At 55.6% G+C, this 17,949-nt stretch overlaps 1 protein-coding gene and 1 non-coding gene across 3 annotated transcripts; both read left to right on the forward strand.

Moving 5' to 3' along the window:
* Window positions 1-3,282: 3,282 nt before the first annotated feature.
* TNPO2 (transportin 2) lies at window positions 3,283-17,909 on the forward strand. Of its 2 annotated transcripts, XM_033134615.1 has the most exons (25): window positions 3,283-3,416; window positions 4,849-4,960; window positions 5,586-5,661; window positions 5,747-5,896; window positions 7,711-7,817; window positions 7,900-8,033; window positions 8,114-8,195; window positions 8,270-8,392; window positions 8,490-8,608; window positions 9,462-9,522; window positions 9,621-9,786; window positions 9,986-10,138; window positions 11,563-11,788; window positions 11,991-12,162; window positions 12,604-12,690; window positions 12,769-12,876; window positions 12,977-13,135; window positions 13,658-13,745; window positions 13,931-14,029; window positions 14,535-14,630; window positions 14,933-15,038; window positions 15,297-15,396; window positions 15,476-15,550; window positions 15,665-15,789; window positions 15,872-17,909. In XM_033134615.1, the coding sequence occupies exons 2-24, from the start codon at window positions 4,862-4,864 to the stop codon at window positions 15,770-15,772; spliced, it is 2,694 nt and encodes an 897-aa protein (XP_032990506.1). In that variant the 5' UTR covers window positions 3,283-3,416; window positions 4,849-4,861; the 3' UTR covers window positions 15,773-15,789; window positions 15,872-17,909. The 2 variants fall into 2 exon arrangements, with proteins under 2 accessions (XP_032990506.1, XP_032990505.1); XM_033134614.1 differs by lacking the exon at window positions 3,283-3,416 and having other exon boundaries at window positions 4,831-4,960; window positions 14,963-15,038.
* Window positions 11,844-11,913, forward strand: LOC117038612 (small nucleolar RNA SNORD41). The gene has a single exon (XR_004425702.1). It is a non-coding gene; the product is annotated as a small nucleolar RNA SNORD41 (small nucleolar RNA).
* Window positions 17,910-17,949: the final 40 nt, after the last annotated feature.

Raw genomic sequence — 17,949 nt, forward strand, 5'->3', positions numbered from 1 at the left:
GACAAAACTCCCTGTCGTAGTGGAGCTAACATTCTAGTTGGGGGAAACAGACAAGAAGCAAAGTATAGTACACATCAGATAGTTAAACATTTTGGAGGAAAAGTATGAAAGGAGGACCTTGAGGAGAGTGGGAGAGATGGCAATTTTAAATTGGTCAGGGATGGCCTCCCCGAAACACTGTTTGTCCCAAGTTCTGAAGGAAGTGGGACTGGTAGTGAGGATGGTCCTTGGAAGTGTTCCAGGCCAAAGGAACAGCAGGTGCAAAGACCTCAAGCTGAAACCATACCTGACTTGAAGAAGAGGGAGCAAGTAGGCTTTGGAACAGGAGCATGTCCCCTCTCACTTCCTGCTAATACACAATAAGGCGTGTCTGGTTTATTTTCCACGTTGGCTCAAAGAGCTCTCTTTCCTACTTTTGGGCTGCTGAGCTGGCCCAGATGTGATGTTAGCCTTGAGGATGTAGCATTGGGGGAGGGGACATAGGAAGCCAATGGAACCACCTCTATCTCCTCCTCTCAAAGCCACCAGCAGCTGCTGGATCTTAAAAAAGAAACACAAGTGGGAGAAGTAGGTCGCCCCTGCAGCAGCTCAGCCTCTATTCTGGAGCGTCAGGAGGCAGAAGGAGCTGATGGAGTCCTGGCATCTCCATCCACGGTGCTCACCAGCCCTGACCTGGGGAAAGTGTGAAGGGGGAGGAAAATCAAATTTCAGGTTTTGGTGAGTCACATAGCCCTGGCTTCAAACTATTCTGGTGCCTGTTTGCTGTGTGATCTTGGGTAAGTCAGCCTTTCTTGGATTAAGGTTCATCATCTATAAAATAGGGGTAACATGCAGAAGCATCTCTAGAGACAAGCACTATCCGAACATTAGGGAATCAATGTTCATTCATACAGTCTACGTTAACCCTGACATTAAAAAAAAAAATGTATTGGGGAATAAATATTGGAGAACACTGTATTTCTCCAGGGCCCATCAGCTCCAAGTTGTTGTCCTTCAGTTTAGTTGTGGAGGGTGCAGCTCAGCTCCAAGTCCAGTTGTCATTTTCAGTCTTTAGTTGCAGGGGGCACAGCCCACCATCCCATGCGGGAATTGAACCGGCAACCTGTTCAGAGCTCCCGCTCTAACCAACTGAGCCATCTGGCCGCCCCAGTCCTGACATTTCAAACAGCTGTCTTTGCTTCTCTGGGTGAAGCAACTGCCTTGTGTTTGATGGTCATGTTTGAGAAATCCTGACCTTTATACGCAGGTGCAGTCTAATGAGATGCTCAGGCAGGGAGGCTGTTGTAAAGTGAGAGGCGTTTGTCTCCCATCTCAGATTCACGATTGGGGAATCAGCTCCTTGAGTTTCTTGACCTAAGCGCTTCTAGTTGAAATAAGTTTGCCGTGCACAGGGCTGTTGTGAGAATTACATTTGGAAACCCTCTGACAATAGGTGCTTGAGGAGTGTGTGTGTGTGGGGGGGGGGAGGGGAGTAGGGGGACGAGAGTCCCGATTCAGTATTCAAATCCACCAACTGGGGAGAGGAAGAAAGACTTCCGTGGTCACACGAGGCCCAATACTGTGGATCACACAGGCAGCAGGGGCCACTTTATTCTGCTTGGACTCCTCTCACCCCTGAGGTTTATGCAGGGCTGCTGGAAACCTGACGTCTTAAAAGGGAGGGAATGAGCACTAACATTCTCTCCTGCGTCTCTAACTCGCTTCCCACATGACCCTTATCTGGGGCAACCACCAACCCTGAATAGAAAACTCCTACCGTTCGTACCCTTTCCCGAATCCTCCAAACCTAGTTCCAGCCGCTCAGCCTCACTCTTCCTTCTGCTCAACGCCCACATCGAGGGCTCTCTAGATCCCCGAGTTTTGAGTCTCAGCCAGATCCCGTAAGCCGGCGCCTGGCAGGACGGAATTTGTAGTTCCAGGGAAGTTCCTGAGCGAGGGAAGGCCAATGCGCATGCGTAGGCGCCGGCTTTTCGCACGTGTCCTCCAAGTCTGGTCTCTGTCCAGCTCAGCCTGCTGAGATGAGAATGCAGCCCGACTGTCGGACGGAGTTAGGCACCAGCTGACCTTTCCGAAGCCAGTACTGGGCAAGAGAGGTCTTAGGTCCTATTTTTCATGAGTGAATGGAGCCGGAACTGACTTTGCCAATGGGAAATGGGCTGAGAAACCTGTCCACCTCCTCCAGGCTGGGGCAAAAATTGACCTCGTGCCTCTCCCGAGGCCAAAAAGTCTCGGGACAGGGCTGGGTTGTCCTTTGGGATCAGAGACCTAGTTAATTAAGTAAATTTAGTAAATATTGATTTAGGGAAGGGCTGAATATGTGTACAGTGAAAGTTCGGCCTTGAGCCTTGTGGGGTAGGAACCGCGTTATAAAAGAACAAATTTTGGTGATGCTTAATTTAGATTATCTCTAACCAAGCAAACTATAAGTATTCTTATACTCATTTGACAAGATGGGAAACTAAGGCTCCGAATGGAAGGATAACAAGGAGGTCACCTTGTTATCAGTAAGGTCAGGAACGGAACCGGGTGCTTCCGGGTCTCCATCTCCTGCCTGCTCTTAAGAGAAAGAAAAGAGGGCCCTACTTTGTCCTCCGACGGCGCAAGGATCACGAAAATGTGTTTTTCATGACCCTGCTCTTGCTTGAATTTCCTGGGCTGTTCCACTTCATTCAACTTCAGGTGGGGAAAGGGATTAGGCTTTTTGTTCCAGCGTTTATTTTATTAGTTCATTTCATTTAAAATTTTATATCCTTGTGTTTTTTTCATATCCTAGTAAAAATCGTCAAACAGTACTGGAAAATAAATAACGTAAAATGTGGCAGAGGCTTCTGTAGGAACCCAGCCCGTCTTAGGCACTCCCTTTGTCTGGTTTTCCTTTGTCTCTGGGGTATAAATCCACCCCAGGCTGTCCCCTTCCACTCTTTCTTTGCGCACACAGACTGTGCTCCCAAATACCCTCTGGATGGGGACAGGGAGATACAGTTCAATTCTTAGAGGAGGGGGTTACAAAGATACAGCTGACTCTAGCCGAGAGGTTCCCGGGTCCACGACAACCCGAAAGTGCCCACACGCCACCAAACTCAGTTCCCAGCAAAGAGCTGCTGTCAGGCCGGCTTGAGAGACCCCGAGAGAAACGAGACGCTGGGAGGACCGGCCGGCCAGAGAGGCCAAGAGAGCCGTCAACTCCTCGGTCACGTGACCCGGTCTCGGCGGGGCCTGGGTCTCCCTGGTGCCAGGCCACGTGTGACGACTGCTCCTTCCGATTGGCTGGGCTGTATCAGTTTGAACGGCATACGGAAGCCGCCTTAGCTCATCCACGGCCGCGTTTTTTTAATTCCCTCTCTTTGGCTCCCTCCTTCCGCGCGAGTCTCAGGAGAAGCCGCAGCGCAAGGCGCCGCTGCTCCGGCCCGGGCCGGGTAAGTGGGCCTCATCCAGAGCTAGACCGTGTTGGCACCGGCTTGTTTCGACCCCCGCCAGGGTCCGGATCTATGCCGCACGCGGCCCGGGCAGCCGGGCCACGCCTGACCGGGAAAGGCCGAGAACCCTGTTGGGCCTGATTCTCGAGGCAGAAAGAACGGGCCGGGGGGGAGGGGGAAACCGAGCCGGGTTTAGGGGGTGGGGCCTCGAAGTCGGGCTAGGTCCTGGTGCCGCGAGAATCGGGTCAGTGGGGCGCCTGGGGTCGGGCTCGAGGGGATCTGATTGGGGGACGTCGTGAGGATCGGGTACGTGTTTTGGGGGTGTTGTTTCGGCGGGGCTTGATTGGGTCTGATTAGGAGAGGCCGCATTGAAAAGTTGGGGGGGCTTGTTGGACTCTGATAGGGAGGGAGTCAGACTTCCGCCTGGAGGGTTTTGCTGGGTCTGACTGCGAGGCCTCTCTGGGATCCGTTGGGGGGAATGCTCCGCAGGGTGTTCGGCCAGGCCGAATTGGGGGAAGCCGCAGGGATGCGACGGAGGGGGTTTCCGGCTCGAGGTGGTGGGGGGCTTGGTGGAACTTGATTGGGGAAAGCAGCGGAGATCCGTCAGCAGGAGTTATTGCCGACCGGAGCAGGGGGCGGGAATGGGGGAAGGCTTGGCCAGACCTGATTTAGGAAAGGGACAAGGACCCGTCCAGGGGGCTTCTATCGCGGGGTGGGCGGGCTTGGCAGGCTCTTTGGGAGAGACAACGCGGACCTATTTGGGTATTGCTTCGGACCTGATTAAGGGGAATCGCTGTACGGGGTCTAGCTAGGTCAGAAAGGGGGGCGTCTGGCATCCGGCTGAGCTTTGAGGGCCGGATGAGGGGAGACGGCAGGGATCAGGACGATCGGAGCGCCTTGGGACGGTGCACCTGGGGAGGATCAGGGACCAGACCAGGCAGAGGAGGCGTCTGAGATCTGGCGGAGTTTGCGGGCTGGATTTCGGGAGCAGAAGGGGGATCTTCCGGGACCGTGCTTGCAACGGGGAGACCAAGGCGGCCGAGGCGCTATCGTGGGCTGGGGCAGGGCCCTCGCCTAGTGGTTGCAAGGGAAATAAAAGCCTTAGGACCCGCAGCCGGGGGAGGCGGCAGGGGCAGCCCTGGGACGAAGGCTGCGTGTCAGGCCTGATGAGGATCCACTGGGCCCTGCCACCGCCTCCCATGGCCCGCTTCCACCCCACCTCTCCGCCCGTACTCCCAAGCCCACGACTGCGCGGCAGTGGATGGCTCAGCTGGCAGGGACCCCGCACTTGGGCTAGCGTGGCTCGGCCTCCACCTGTCTGCGGAGGGCGCTCCTGTGGTGCTGCCGCCGCTGCCACCTCCCCGGGGGCTCAGCCTGCGTCTCACACGGAGCTCCCGGGACCCAGCGCTGACCCAGGCCCCTCCCCTCACAGCTTGCCTTGCGCCATGGACTGGCAGCCAGACGAGCAGGGCCTGCAGCAGGTCCTACAGCTGCTCAAAGACTCGCAGTCGCCCAACACAGCCACGCAGCGCATCGTGCAGGATGTATCCTTCCTTCCTTCCAGGCCTGAAGGCCAGAGAGAACGGGGACCACCCCCTAATCCCCAGACTCTTTCTGCAGTGCCTAGGAGCTGGCCTTGGCAGAGAATTAAGGATTAGAATTTAGCGTCCCAGTCTCAGGGGAAACACGGCCCTATTGGGGGGGGGGGCACCTCTAGTTGGCACTGAGCTTTTGTTTAGGTTCATGGTTAAAATTTTTGTTTCAATTTGTTGTTTAGAATACTATAAGTTAAAATTTTAAAATATTTAAACCACTGGCAAGTTTTACAGGAAAATGCGTATTCCCCTTTTTTAAAACAAGCTGGCAACACTAGACTGTTAGCAGAGCTGAGAAGCAGCTGCCACCTTCAGACAGAGCCAGGTCAGCCAACCCTCTCCTGCTCTGGCCAGGTCTTCAGGAGTGGTGGGGAGCTCAGGTATGCTCCCCCACCCTCTGCGTGAATTTGATGTGCCTGAAATGCTGCCTTCTTCAGGGCATGGGGGTTGACAGGTGGGCTCCCAGGAACTGGCTGCTTGGTCCCAGTGGTCAGAGGTACTGTCAGCTACGTGGTAGTAAGGGGGCCCCCCCTGGGGAAGCCCTTGTCTCCCAAGTCCCTTAACAACCTGACAGAAACTCAAACAACTGAACCAGTTTCCTGACTTCAACAACTACTTGATCTTCGTCCTGACCAGACTCAAGTCAGAAGGTACGTGGCCCTCGGTGCCCCTCCACACAGGCCAGACCCCATTTCCTCCTCTGTGGTCCTCTGAGCCTCAGCCCTCTTCCCCCAGATGAGCCAACTCGCTCTCTCAGTGGTCTCATCCTCAAGAACAATGTGAAGGCGCATTACCAGAGCTTTCCTCCGCCGGTGGCTGACTTCATCAAACAGGAGTGTCTCAACAACATTGGCGATGCCTCCTCGCTCATCCGAGCCACCATAGGTGAGGCGGCCGGCTGTAGTTGGCCGGGATGATGCCCTGAGCTCCCACTTGGCCGAGAATGGTCTCAGCATGTTGAGGGTATGGAATCACTGGGGATGCTACGACTATTACTGCTGCCATTTTGCAGATGAGGAAACTGAAGCACAGTGAGGTTAAGGGACTTGCCTGGTAAGTGGCAGAGCTCAGAAGTGACGAGTGCAGGTCCACGCTCTGAACCACACTCCCTCCTGAAACAGCCTTTCTTGCTTCTGAGGCAGTTACTTAATGTCCACAATTTTATGTTAGGTCCTGAGGGTGTAGCAGATTAAAATCAGAGTTCCCTACCCTTGTGGAGTTTGGTGTCATTAATGATTTAGCTGAACTAAATCAAACCAATGATGATTTAGCTGAAACGTGAGTTAGCTTTGCCTTGGTGTTTTCCTGATTCCTGGAAGGCTGCCTGAAGGAGTTAACAGAATGATGGCCAAGAATTTTCCAGAAGTGTTATCTTAAGTCTTTTCACTACTGTTTAATACCAACCCTACTATTTGTTACCGACTTACTTCCCCACCCCCAGCTTTATTGAGGTATAATTGACATATAATGACTTATATGTCTTCAAATCTATGTCAACTTTTAAAACTTGCTTTAAAAAGGTTGTTGCATGTAACTGTTTTAAATGAAAAGACAGATATGCTTGCCCTAAAGGGAAGGTAATCTTAAAATTCAGTAAAGATAGAAGAATAGTATTCAATTTGAGATAGCTGCTGGGGCATGCCAGAAGGGCAGATCTTTGGGCCTGCTTCCTCTGTTAAAGTGATCCTTAGCCCTGCCAATACCTCTTCTGAGGCCAGCAGAAGGATCTGGACTTACCAAGCTCATTCCAGGTGTCAGGTTCTGCCCTGAGTACTTGAGTTAAGTCACCGAAGTTTCCCAGCAGCCCTAGGAAGTCATTGGTCTTTGTCCCCATTGAAGCACAGAGAGGTTAGGTGATGCGGCCAACATCACACAGATAGGGATGGGACCGGGACTGTCCTCAGTCTACCGCAGGGAGCACTTTTCCTAGCAGACATGTGACCGGGGTCATCTAGAGTGTTGTCAGGGCAGCTTCTCCCCCTGGGAAAGACTGCCACCTCCTGGCTTTAAATACCATCTCTGCGCACGGGCATCACCCACATTCAGCTTCACTGCCCTCACGCTTCAGATGCCTACTGCAGGTGGTTCTTGCGTTTTGGGTTTCTAGGAAGTAGTGCAAGTCCTCCCTGAGGCCACTGCACCCTGCAGGACCTGTCCCTTGCACCCTCCCAGCCCTTACCTTACCCCACTGAGCCCCATGGGCGCCTCACCCGTCTGTAAGCTCTCCAGGCTTGCTCCCGCCCCCAGGCTTTTGCACTTGTCATTCCCTCTGCCTGGGATGCTTTTTCTCTAGGGACCTAGATGGCTTCTCCCTCACCTCCTTCAGGTCTTTGCTCTGATATCAAGCTGTCACCTGGGGGAAGCTCTGGACACCCAATTTTAAATTGATACCCTCACCGTCAGTCCCTGTTAGCCATCTTCTCTGCTTTATTTCTCCCCTTAGCTCTTTGTGTCTAGCCTCCCAGTTCCTATGTGGGTTGATCTTGACTTCGCAGCCTCCTTCATTAGACAACTTCTAAGGGTAGGGACTTTGTATTTAGTTTTGCCTGTACCCCGGGGCCTGGAACAGAGCTGACTTACAGTAAGGCTCAGAGAATCTCAAAGGGGGTGTGTAGGGCTCTTGGGGGAGAGAGTCCGGAAAGTGGCGGGCAGGCCTGTCTGCACCCAGCCTGAGGCAGCGTCCTTTCCCGGCCGCCCAGGCATTCTCATCACCACCATCGCTTCCAAGGGTGAGCTGCAGATGTGGCCTGAGCTGCTGCCCCAGCTGTGCAACCTGCTCAACTCAGAGGATTACAACACCTGTGAGGTAGGCAGCAAGCCATGGCCCGCCCGGGCAGGAGCTGGGGCTGGACTGGGACCCGTGGCCATGTGTGCTCCTCCCTGTTTAGGGAGCCTTTGGAGCCCTGCAGAAAATCTGCGAAGACTCATCCGAGCTCCTGGACAGTGATGCCCTCAACAGGCCCCTCAACATCATGATCCCCAAGTTCTTGCAGTTCTTCAAGCACTGCAGCCCCAAGATCCGGTGGGTGCAGCTCCCCAGGAGTCTGCAGGGGGCCTGGGGTGGGCGGGGTGGGGGTGACCCACGTACCCGCTCCCTGCCAGGTCCCATGCCATTGCCTGCGTGAACCAATTCATCATGGACCGGGCCCAGGCGCTGATGGACAATATTGACACCTTCATCGAGGTGGGTTGCCAGGCTGGGGGTGAGCAGGGCAGGGCTGGGCATCCCCGCCGTGGCTGACCCCGCCTTCCCCGCAGCACCTGTTTGCCCTGGCTGTGGATGATGATCCCGAGGTGCGGAAGAATGTGTGCCGTGCCCTGGTGATGCTGCTGGAAGTGCGAATTGATAGGCTCATCCCCCACATGCATAGCATTATTCAGGTGTGCACACCTAGGCCAGCTGGTGCTACAGGGCGGGGGCACCGGGGGAGCTACCTCTAGCCGGATGGGGCCTTACCTTCTTCCCATCCCGCCCCAGTACATGCTGCAGAGGACCCAGGACCATGATGAGAATGTGGCCCTTGAGGCCTGTGAGTTCTGGCTGACGCTGGCCGAGCAGCCCATCTGTAAGGAAGTCCTGGCCTCCCACCTGGTCCAGTGAGTACCCCTCCTGCCTGCTGGCCCTCACACCCCATGCTCTACCTCTTTTATCTCAGTTTACTTTCTATACCTGCAGACATTTATTTTGCAAGTACTATGAATGTAACTTGAATGCCTTAAAAATTAGATAAGTTAAGGTGGAAAAAATGAAAAGTCAACAAAGGCTTCAGGCATAGTTGGATCCAGGTGCTCAAAGGATGTGAAAGGTATCTGTCTAGCCTCAGATCTACTTCCTCTACTTTGGCTTCATTCTCAGGCATGACCTTCCCTCATGGCCATGCTGTGGTCAACAGCTTTACAGCTTAGGAACCTCTGAGAAAAGAATTTCTCTCTTGACCTGTATTTCCAGCAAAAGTTCTAGGACCAGCTTGGATTACTCGCCTATCCCTTAGTCAGTGAAGGCTCTAATCAAAGTTTCCAATTCCAAGGTACATGGGCTCCAGCTGAGGGGGCCGGCTGTCCTGCCTGTTTGCTCCCCTAACCTGGCCCCATCCCAGGGAGGGGCCTGGTGACTAGGCCACATGTCTCTGCTTTATGGCGTCTTAGGAAAACAGGCACCGTTCCAAGTATCTCAGTATATTCAGGAGGCTGGAGTTCCCAGAGTGGCCAGGTTTGGGTCAAAAGCCTTCTTGTGGAGCCTGGAGTGGTATCAGCTCTGTCCGTGTTACAGTGGTTGAGACTACGTTCCCACGAAGGGAAATGAATGGGTGTGGGGCCCTCAGAATCAGCGTGTTCCATCTAGTCTGCCCTTGATGCTCTCATTAGTACCTCTGCTTCCTTCTTGCCCAGGCTTTGAAGCCCCCAGGGGGCCCCGCCTCCCGATGAACAGCCTTAGCCTCTCTCCTGACAGGTTGATCCCCATCCTGGTAAATGGGATGAAGTACTCGGAAATTGACATCATCCTGCTAAAGGTCAGCCGGGGCCCATCGCCGGGCACAGGCAGGCAGGTGAGGGCCGGGGTGTTGGGGCTGGAACGGTGGTGGTCCTTAGCGGTCTGCCTGGCCCACAGGGGGACGTGGAGGAGGATGAGGCAGTCCCTGACAGTGAGCAGGACATAAAGCCACGCTTCCACAAGTCGCGCACGGTGACGCTGCCCCATGAGGCCGAGCGGCCGGATGGCTCTGAGGACGCAGAGGATGATGATGATGATGATGCTTTGTCGGATTGGAATCTGAGTGCGTGGCCCCAGCAGGGGTTGGGTGGTGGGGGTGGTAGGTGGGGGCAGCCAACCCTGGGTTCCCTCTCGGGAAGTGATGAGAAGCCCATGATCATAAGGATTCTAATCATATCTGATCTGACCTGGGGGTATGGTGGAGGAGGCCCTGCCTGATGGGCTTCCCTGAGCCTGCCTGTCGGCTGTCCTTCCTGCCCCAGGGAAGTGCTCGGCGGCTGCACTGGACGTCCTGGCCAATGTCTTCCGGGAGGAGCTACTACCCCATCTCCTTCCCCTGCTCAAGGGACTCCTCTTCCACCCTGAGTGGGTGGTCAAGGAGTCGGGCATCCTGGTGCTGGGTGCCATCGCTGAGGGTGAGTGCCCCGCCGGCCTGCCTGTGCCTGACCTCTGACCCTTGTGCTGATGTGAGACGGGCTGGCCCAGGCAGGGCTGCCTGGGGGAGCAGTGCCATTCCCGAGTTCTCTCCAGGGGCCTGCTCAGTCCCTCCAAACAACTTTGGGATTTCAATGTTCCCCTCAGCCTGTGGGCCTGAAAGAAACCCCAAACCCCGAAATGCAAGCCCTCTCCTTAATTCTCACAGACAGGCAATTCTATGAGGTCATAAGCATAATTATAGCGACTGCAATAATAAGACCAGTCACTTCTGCATTGCTAGTCCATGGCAGGCAACCCGCTTCCACGGGTTCACCACTACCTGATGAAGTGGGTTTCATAGACAGAGGGATGTACACCACTTCCCTAGTCACCCAGGGTGCAGCTGGGCCTCAAAGCTGCTCCCAGCTGTGGGGCTGGCCTGCCAGGATGAGTGTGCAGTGGTGGTGTTTCCTCAAACTTCACGTGGTCTGCTGCTACTGCCATGGCTTTCAGGCGCCCTTGTCCCGATGGGTTGTACAGCTGGAATGACCAGAGGGCTTTGCAAATCTGTTACAGGCATCACTCGTGACCGCCTCGGCATCCAGGTCTGTCCTAAAAAGTTCAGACATGGTGATGGGGCAGCCAGTTAGCTCAGTTGGTTAGAGCGCGATGCTTGTAACACCAGGGTTGCCGGTTCGATCCCCGTATGGGCCACTGTGAGTGGTGCCCTGAACAACTGGATTGAAACAACTACTTGACTTGGAGCTGATGGGTCCTAGAAAAACACACTTAAAATAAATTAAAAAAAAAAAAGTTTAAAAAAATTTTTCAGACACAGCAGTAGGATCCCTCAGCAAGGAAACGTTTCCTTATATAATAAGTGTAATACAGCTTACATGTGCGCATATGAATAGACTACCTTAGGTGTTCTGCATATTCATGGGAAAAGACCTAGAGGAACTAGGTCCTGAACCAGTGAAAAATAGATCACTTGTCTTGGATTATTAGGGGGTGTACCATTATCTGTGTTCTCTAAGTAAAAGACGTATGCAATTGTTTTTTTTTAAAAAAAGAAAATGAAAAATAGAGAAAGAAAAGTCACAAACATCCAAGAAAGGTTTCAAAAGAAAAGTAGTTTCCATCCATTGGGGTTACTGTTACCCACAAAGCCCGAGTCACTGTGCAGCCTGGTCATCTATGAATGAATGAGTGACCGTGATAGGGTGGAGCCAGTGGTGGGGAAAGGTTTGCAGTGATGCTGCTTCCCCTCCTGACCCTACCTTCCACTGGCTCTATGACTGAGCCAGTTATTTAACTTGAGTCTCAGTTTCCCCATCTGTCAGATGCCATCGATTCTCTCCCCTAGAGGTGGGAGTGGCCAGGCTCAGCTGGGCTCAGGCTTCCTCCTGTGCCGTCTTTGCAGGCTGCATGCAGGGCATGGTGCCCTACCTGCCCGAGCTGATCCCACACCTTATCCAGTGCCTGTCGGACAAAAAGGCCCTGGTCCGCTCCATTGCCTGCTGGACGCTGAGCCGCTATGCCCACTGGGTAGTCAGCCAGCCACCCGACATGCACCTCAAGCCTCTGATGACGGAACTGCTCAAGCGCATCCTGGATGGCAACAAGAGGGTGCAGGAGGCAGCCTGCAGGTGACCCCTGACCCCTGGTCCCACAGTCCTCACGTTTGAGCCACTGGCTGCCCTCTGGGAAGTGATGATACACAGTACCCCTGACATCCCGCTGATTTCTAATGTGTTCGTACTGGCTGATCCCAACTACCCGCTCCTATCTCCACCTGCCTGTGGCCCCACCCCGCCAGTAGACCCCCACTGAGCCCTTCCCCCCTTCCAGTGCCTTCGCCACCCTGGAGGAGGAGGCCTGCACGGAGCTGGTGCCCTACCTCAGCTATATCCTGGACACCCTCGTCTTCGCCTTTGGCAAGTACCAGCACAAGAACCTGCTCATCCTCTATGATGCCATCGGCACCCTGGCCGACTCTGTGGGCCACCACCTCAACCAGCCGGTGAGACCCCACAGCGGCTCTCTCCTTCTGATCCTGTGCCTCTCGGCATCTGGTGATCTGGCGGTGACCCTGTGTCGCACGCCAGGGACATGGCCATGACCTCGACAGGCAGACAGACCTGGCCCCAGTTTAGTGGGGGAGACAGACAGTTCTGAGACAGTGTGGTAAGTGCTGTGTTGGGGGAGTTCAGGGGCCGATGGGAACCAGTAGGTGCTGACCCAGGTTCTGAGGGGGCAGGGGTGGGTAGAGCGGAGCTTGGGACGGATGAGAAGGGCCTAGAGGTCTGGCTGGATGGTGAGGCCTTGCAGGACCCCATGAGCCACAGCGAGGAGCCCAGGCCTCACTGCTCAGGCAGTGGGTACCTCTGAGTCACAGGGAGCCCTGCTGGTTCCCAGGCTGCCACCCCTGCCCAGGGAGCCCCAACTTCCTACTCCCCTCCAGGAATATATCCAGAAGCTGATGCCTCCGCTCATCCAGAAGTGGAACGAGCTCAAGGACGAAGACAAGGACCTGTTCCCCCTTTTGGAGGTGGGTAACCTCTAGACTCCCTCCCGCAGCCCCGCCCTACCCCTCCTAAGCTTACCTCTCCTGCCTTCCTCCTGCTAGTGTCTGTCGTCAGTGGCTACTGCCCTCCAGAGTGGCTTCCTGCCCTACTGTGAGCCCGTTTACCAGCGCTGCGTCACCCTAGTGCAGAAGACACTGGCCCAGGCTATGGTGAGCTCCCACCTGCTGCCACCCTGCCACCATTCCTCTGCTGCTGCCCTAGCCTTCGCCCGCCCCCCTCACCCGCCCACCTGCCCCCATCCGTGCCCAGATGTACACCCAGCACCCCGAGCAGTACGAGGCCCCTGACAAGGACTTCATGATCGTGGCGCTAGACCTGCTCAGTGGCTTGGCCGAGGGCCTGGGTGGCCACGTGGAACAGCTGGTGGCCCGCAGCAACATCATGACACTGCTCTTCCAGTGCATGCAGGTGGGTGAGCATCCCCCACCAGCCTCAGGCTCACAGTGACGACACCCAGCAGTCTGTGTGGGCCACCCTGGGGGCTGGGGTGGGAGGCTCAGGGCCCCGGTGGTAACCCAAGGACATTAGGGAAAGGGGGCCCATAGAAAGAACCTTGTAATTATGTTTAAAAGGGATTCAAATAAGACATGAGTAAAAGCTCATTTTTCAGGCCAACAATGTAGAAAAAGTAGAAAAGAGGAAATGTGAAAGCACAGGTCCATCCAACATCACCCCCAACCCGTGTATCAGGATGGGCAGCAGTTACATGTGCCCCCCTCTGTGGCAGTGCCCAGAGCGAGGCACTCATTCATGTGTTCCCCAAGTCCTAATGTACAGAGGGGGTCCACATCCTCCGTGCTGGGAAGTAGAAGGGTCAGGCTGTGCTCTGGGGACTGCTCCCCTAGCTGCCCTGCAGCTGGGATTGATTGGGACCCTGGCTGATTGGTGGGAGGGGAGCCCTGCCAAGCTGATGCCACTCTGATCCCCCAGGACTCCATGCCCGAGGTCCGGCAGAGTTCCTTCGCCCTCCTGGGAGACCTCACCAAAGCCTGCTTCATCCACGTCAAGCCCTGTATCGGTATGACACCCGTTTCATCCTTACCCCATGACCCCAGCCCTGGCCTCAAGTGATGGAGCAATGACCGGGGAGTACTGTGACCGAATTGGGATGTATTCGTACTATCTGATGGGGCCTGCCTGGCCAGCTCTTGGAGCTCACCCTGGCAGGCCCTCCTGCTCAGCACTCCTCTTTCTCCCCACCAGCTGAATTCATGCCCATACTGGGCACCAACCTGAACCCTGAGTTCATCTCTGTCTGCAACAATGCCACCTGGGCCATCGGCGAGATCTGCATGCAGATGGGTGAGTGTCCTGCATGTGGGCAGGCTATGTCCGTCTTGGGTGCTCCCCGCCTGGGTGCAGAGCCTGGCTCTGACTGACAGGTCCCCTCAAGAGGGCGCTAGTGCTCCTTGAGGAAGGCTCCCATGGGCCAGGACAAGAGGACACCTCTGAGCATTGTTATCAGAGATGGGCTGAATGGCTGAAAGGCCATCTGTGGTGGCCTTCTGTAAAGAGGCAGGATGACAGGTCTGTTCTGACTGGGCTGTTCAGCAATTTCCCCCATCACCTCCACAGCAAGGCTGGCTGGTGTGGCCTCACCCTGCTGTCCAGCAGTGACTCCAGGGAAGCTTCTGGTGTTTGGAGAATGTGGGTCTGTCTCGGGTTGGCCATGGGTCTGGGCTGGGGACCATCTGGAGAAGGTTTTTCACTCCCTCACCAGTTATGGTCGGCCAGTGTCTAGATGCAACTGGGGTTGTCAGCCTGGGTGGTGTGGGCTGTGCGGGGCTCTGACTGGCTGGTCCCTCAGGGGCAGAGATGCAGCCCTACGTGCAGATGGTCCTCAACAACCTGGTGGAGATCATTAACCGGCCCAACACACCCAAGACGCTGCTGGAGAACACAGGTGGGCATCACGTCTGGGCCTCTGCCGCTCTCCTTCCTGGCTCCTGGAGGTGGGCTTCCTGGCTGGGAGGGTAGTTGAGAAGAGGCCCTGGGAAAGAACTAGGGAAGGTGTCTGGAAGGGGTTCTGGGAGGAGCAGCAAGAAAGATGCTGGCCTCAGGGGAGACCCAGGCTGAGCCAAGCTCCAGGGTCAAGCTCTGGGCCAAGGCTGGCGGGAGCTATTCCCTTGGGGCCCATGGGGCGGGGCTGGTGCCTCATGCCAGAGGCCCTGCCACGTACCGTCCCGGGGCCGCTCGGGGTTGCAGGTCGCCTGACGAGTCCCTCTGCCATTCCAGCCATCACCATCGGCCGCCTGGGCTACGTGTGCCCACAGGAGGTGGCACCCATGCTGCAGCAGTTCATCCGGCCTTGGTGTGTGCTCACCTGTGTGGGGCCTGCCGTACGGTGGGCTGGGCAGTGGGGTGGGTGGGACAGGCCCCACCCATCCCTCACCTGTGCCCACCCAGCCCTGCCCATCCATAGATGCACGTCGCAGCCCCTCTGCTCACTGGTCCCCTGCTTCCTCCACACCTCATAGACACACGGCCCACCCCAGCCCTGCTGTCCCCCATGGATGCCCTTCTGCCCCAGTCCTGCCTGCTGACTCCCCAGTGCTCACCTTCCCCACAGGTGCACATCCCTCAGGAACATCAGGGACAACGAGGAGAAGGACTCGGCCTTCCGAGGCATCTGCATGATGATAGGCGTCAACCCTGGGGGCGTCGTGCAGGTTGGGGCGGCTGGGCTCTGAGGGAAGGCGCTGGGGCTGGGCTCGGGCGGTCCCTCACATGGGGTCCGTCGTGTTTCAGGACTTTATTTTCTTCTGCGACGCTGTAGCCTCCTGGGTGAGCCCGAAGGATGACCTGAGGGACATGTTTTATAAGGTGAGGCTCCCGCTTAGCCCTGATGTAGTCCCAGGAGGCGACAGGGGGACACTCTGGGGGGAGAGGCTGAGTTCATCTTGCTCTGCTCTGGGTGCCCCTTTCCCTCCACCACAGATTCTTCATGGCTTCAAAGACCAAGTTGGGGAGGAAAACTGGCAGCAGTTCTCAGAGCAGTTCCCACCACTGCTCAAGGAGAGGCTGGCTGCTTTCTATGGGGTCTAGAATAATGCGACTGCCAGGTGAGGAGGCCGCAGGCAGGGGGCTGGTGCTGTCCTAGGGGCTGAGGTGGTACAGACTCTGACCCCCCTTCTCTCCCTGCAGGTTTCTGTCTGCGTCGTCTTGGAGGGGTTGCTGTGGATCGCGCTGCGTCCAGAAGTTGCCGTGCCCTGGTCGAGGGGGGTTAGGGAGGAGTGAGTGGGACCCAATCCAGATGCCTTCCCTGTCCATCTACCTGCTACGCCCGGCTTGTGTGGCCAGTCAGTGGTGGGCAGGTTGGTGGGGCCTCCACACTCATCCTACAAATGGGAGGGGGGTGGGACTTCTTGGCAGCAAGGGCCCCTTGCTCAAAGCAGGGTCACCCCAGGCAGCCCACTTGGGCCAGCCATGTGGGAGGGAGGAATCAACACAGCCGACCGAATCTGGCTTAGGGTGAGACAGGGAGAAAGCAGGTGGGGAGGGGGGGGTCCCTGTAGAGACATGTACTCACACGTACACATGTGGCCACACGCATGTGCGGGCACTGCAGCCAGCCAGGCCAAGCCAGCTGCCCCACCATTTCCCCGACTGCATGGAGACAGTAGAATTAGTGAACCCGAGTTAACCCGTAAGGCCTTCCGTGTAACCTGCATCTAGAGTTTAAGAAGCTTCTACCGTTTTGCCAGAATTGGCAGTGATTGGGGAGGGCTGGGTGGGTTGGGGGCCTCCACTGGGAGCCCAGGGCAGGGGCAAGAGGATGGCCACCTTGGGGCTGCCCCGTCAGCACGCATACGCTTTGGACCTGCTCCGCACACTTCCTGCCAGCTCTGTGGCAGCCTCAGCCAGTGTGTCCCCCTTTGCCCCGTTCCAGCAAGAAGAGTGCGGATCACTGGAGCAGCCAGAGGTCCCTCTTTCTTCCTATCCTGTGCTTCAGTGACTTCTGAAGACACTGTGTTGGGACCTTTTTCTGGAAGAGAGCAGGCGGTAGCCAGAGCTGCTGACACCTACCCCTGCCTCTCCATAAGCAAATCCATTTCAAGGGCAGTCTGTTACTCTGTGCTGAGAGCCCTCTTCTCATGTTCCAGGCCCCGAGTTTTAACCCGAGGCCTGGGGCATTTAATTGATGGTGATGGGATGAAAGCTTATGCTTTGCCAGTAAGAAGGAAACTGAGGGCTTAGAGGAGGGGAAAGGTGCCTCCCCACCCTAAGGCCCTGAGGCTGCCTGTTCGTCAGAGCTCCCGATGGGCCCCGAGACCCCACCAGATTGGGACAGTGATTCTAGGGACCCTTCTGGGATTCTTTGGGATATGGTCACAGTGGGAGAGTCTCCTCTAGAACAGAAGGGAGTATAGTTACTTTCTGTTTGGCCTCAAGACTGAAACTGGGCCCTGCAGTCCCCTTAATGTTTTCCTTTTTCTCCTCCCCTGCTTTCTACTTTTTGGGGGGCACCTTTTGGGGTTTTGTGGGGTTTGACTGGATTCCTGCATCCTGGGGCCTGCTCCATCCATCCCACCAGGGGCCTGGACCCCACCCCCATCACAGCCCTGTGTCTTCTCTCAGACAGGGTCAGGCCCTGCCTCTATTCCAAGGGGCACTTGGTGCACATTCCATAAACTCAGCTGGTTTCCCCCACCCCAGCCCTTTGAAACTCCAGCAGGTCTCTGGAAGCCATTTGTAAAAAAAAAAAGAAAAAAAAGAAAAAAAAAATTTTTAATACCATTTAATTTTCTGGTAATTCCAGTTTTTTGGAGCATCCTCTGCTGGGTCTTGGGGTGTGTGGATGGACTGGCTGTCTGATGGGATTGGAAACCCCTTAACCCAGGATGGGGGTGCTCCCACCACCTTCAGGGAAGGGGGAGCCTGGTTCGTTGTCTTTTTTTTTTTTAAAGAAAACTATTTAATTTTTTAATTTATTTTTGGTTGATTTTTGCACAACGAAGTTGCAGCTTCTCAATCTTCTCCCCTGCTCAGGGCTGCGGACCCTGACTGGCCTTGATCCGCAGTCCCGCTCAGGCCCACGTCCCTCCTTCCCCTTCACCCTCTTCCTCCTGCGGGCTCCAGGGTCTGTCCACTTGTTACCGTGCTGTGCTGGGGATTGGCGCCGAGGTGGCGTGAGAGTCCACTTGTGTAGAACTTTGTTGAGTAAAGATCAGTTCTTGTGAAACCCTTGGTCTCCAGCTGGCCTGTGTCCTTGGCTTTGGCAG

Source organism: Rhinolophus ferrumequinum, chromosome 18 (genome assembly GCF_004115265.2).
Source record: "Rhinolophus ferrumequinum isolate MPI-CBG mRhiFer1 chromosome 18, mRhiFer1_v1.p, whole genome shotgun sequence".
Taxonomy (NCBI): domain Eukaryota; kingdom Metazoa; phylum Chordata; class Mammalia; order Chiroptera; family Rhinolophidae; genus Rhinolophus; species Rhinolophus ferrumequinum.

Bases quoted from the DNA above. Each gene is read 5' to 3' on its own strand.
- TNPO2 (XM_033134615.1), top strand. From the start codon at position 4,862: ATGGACTGGCAGCCAGACGAGCAGGGCCTGCAGCAGGTCCTACAGCTG. The intron at 5,897-7,710 runs GTGAGGCGGCCG...CCGGCCGCCCAG, and splicing joins GCTCATCCGAGCCACCATAG to GCATTCTCATCACCACCATC. The intron at 15,039-15,296 runs GTGTGTGCTCAC...CCTTCCCCACAG, and splicing joins CAGCAGTTCATCCGGCCTTG to GTGCACATCCCTCAGGAACA.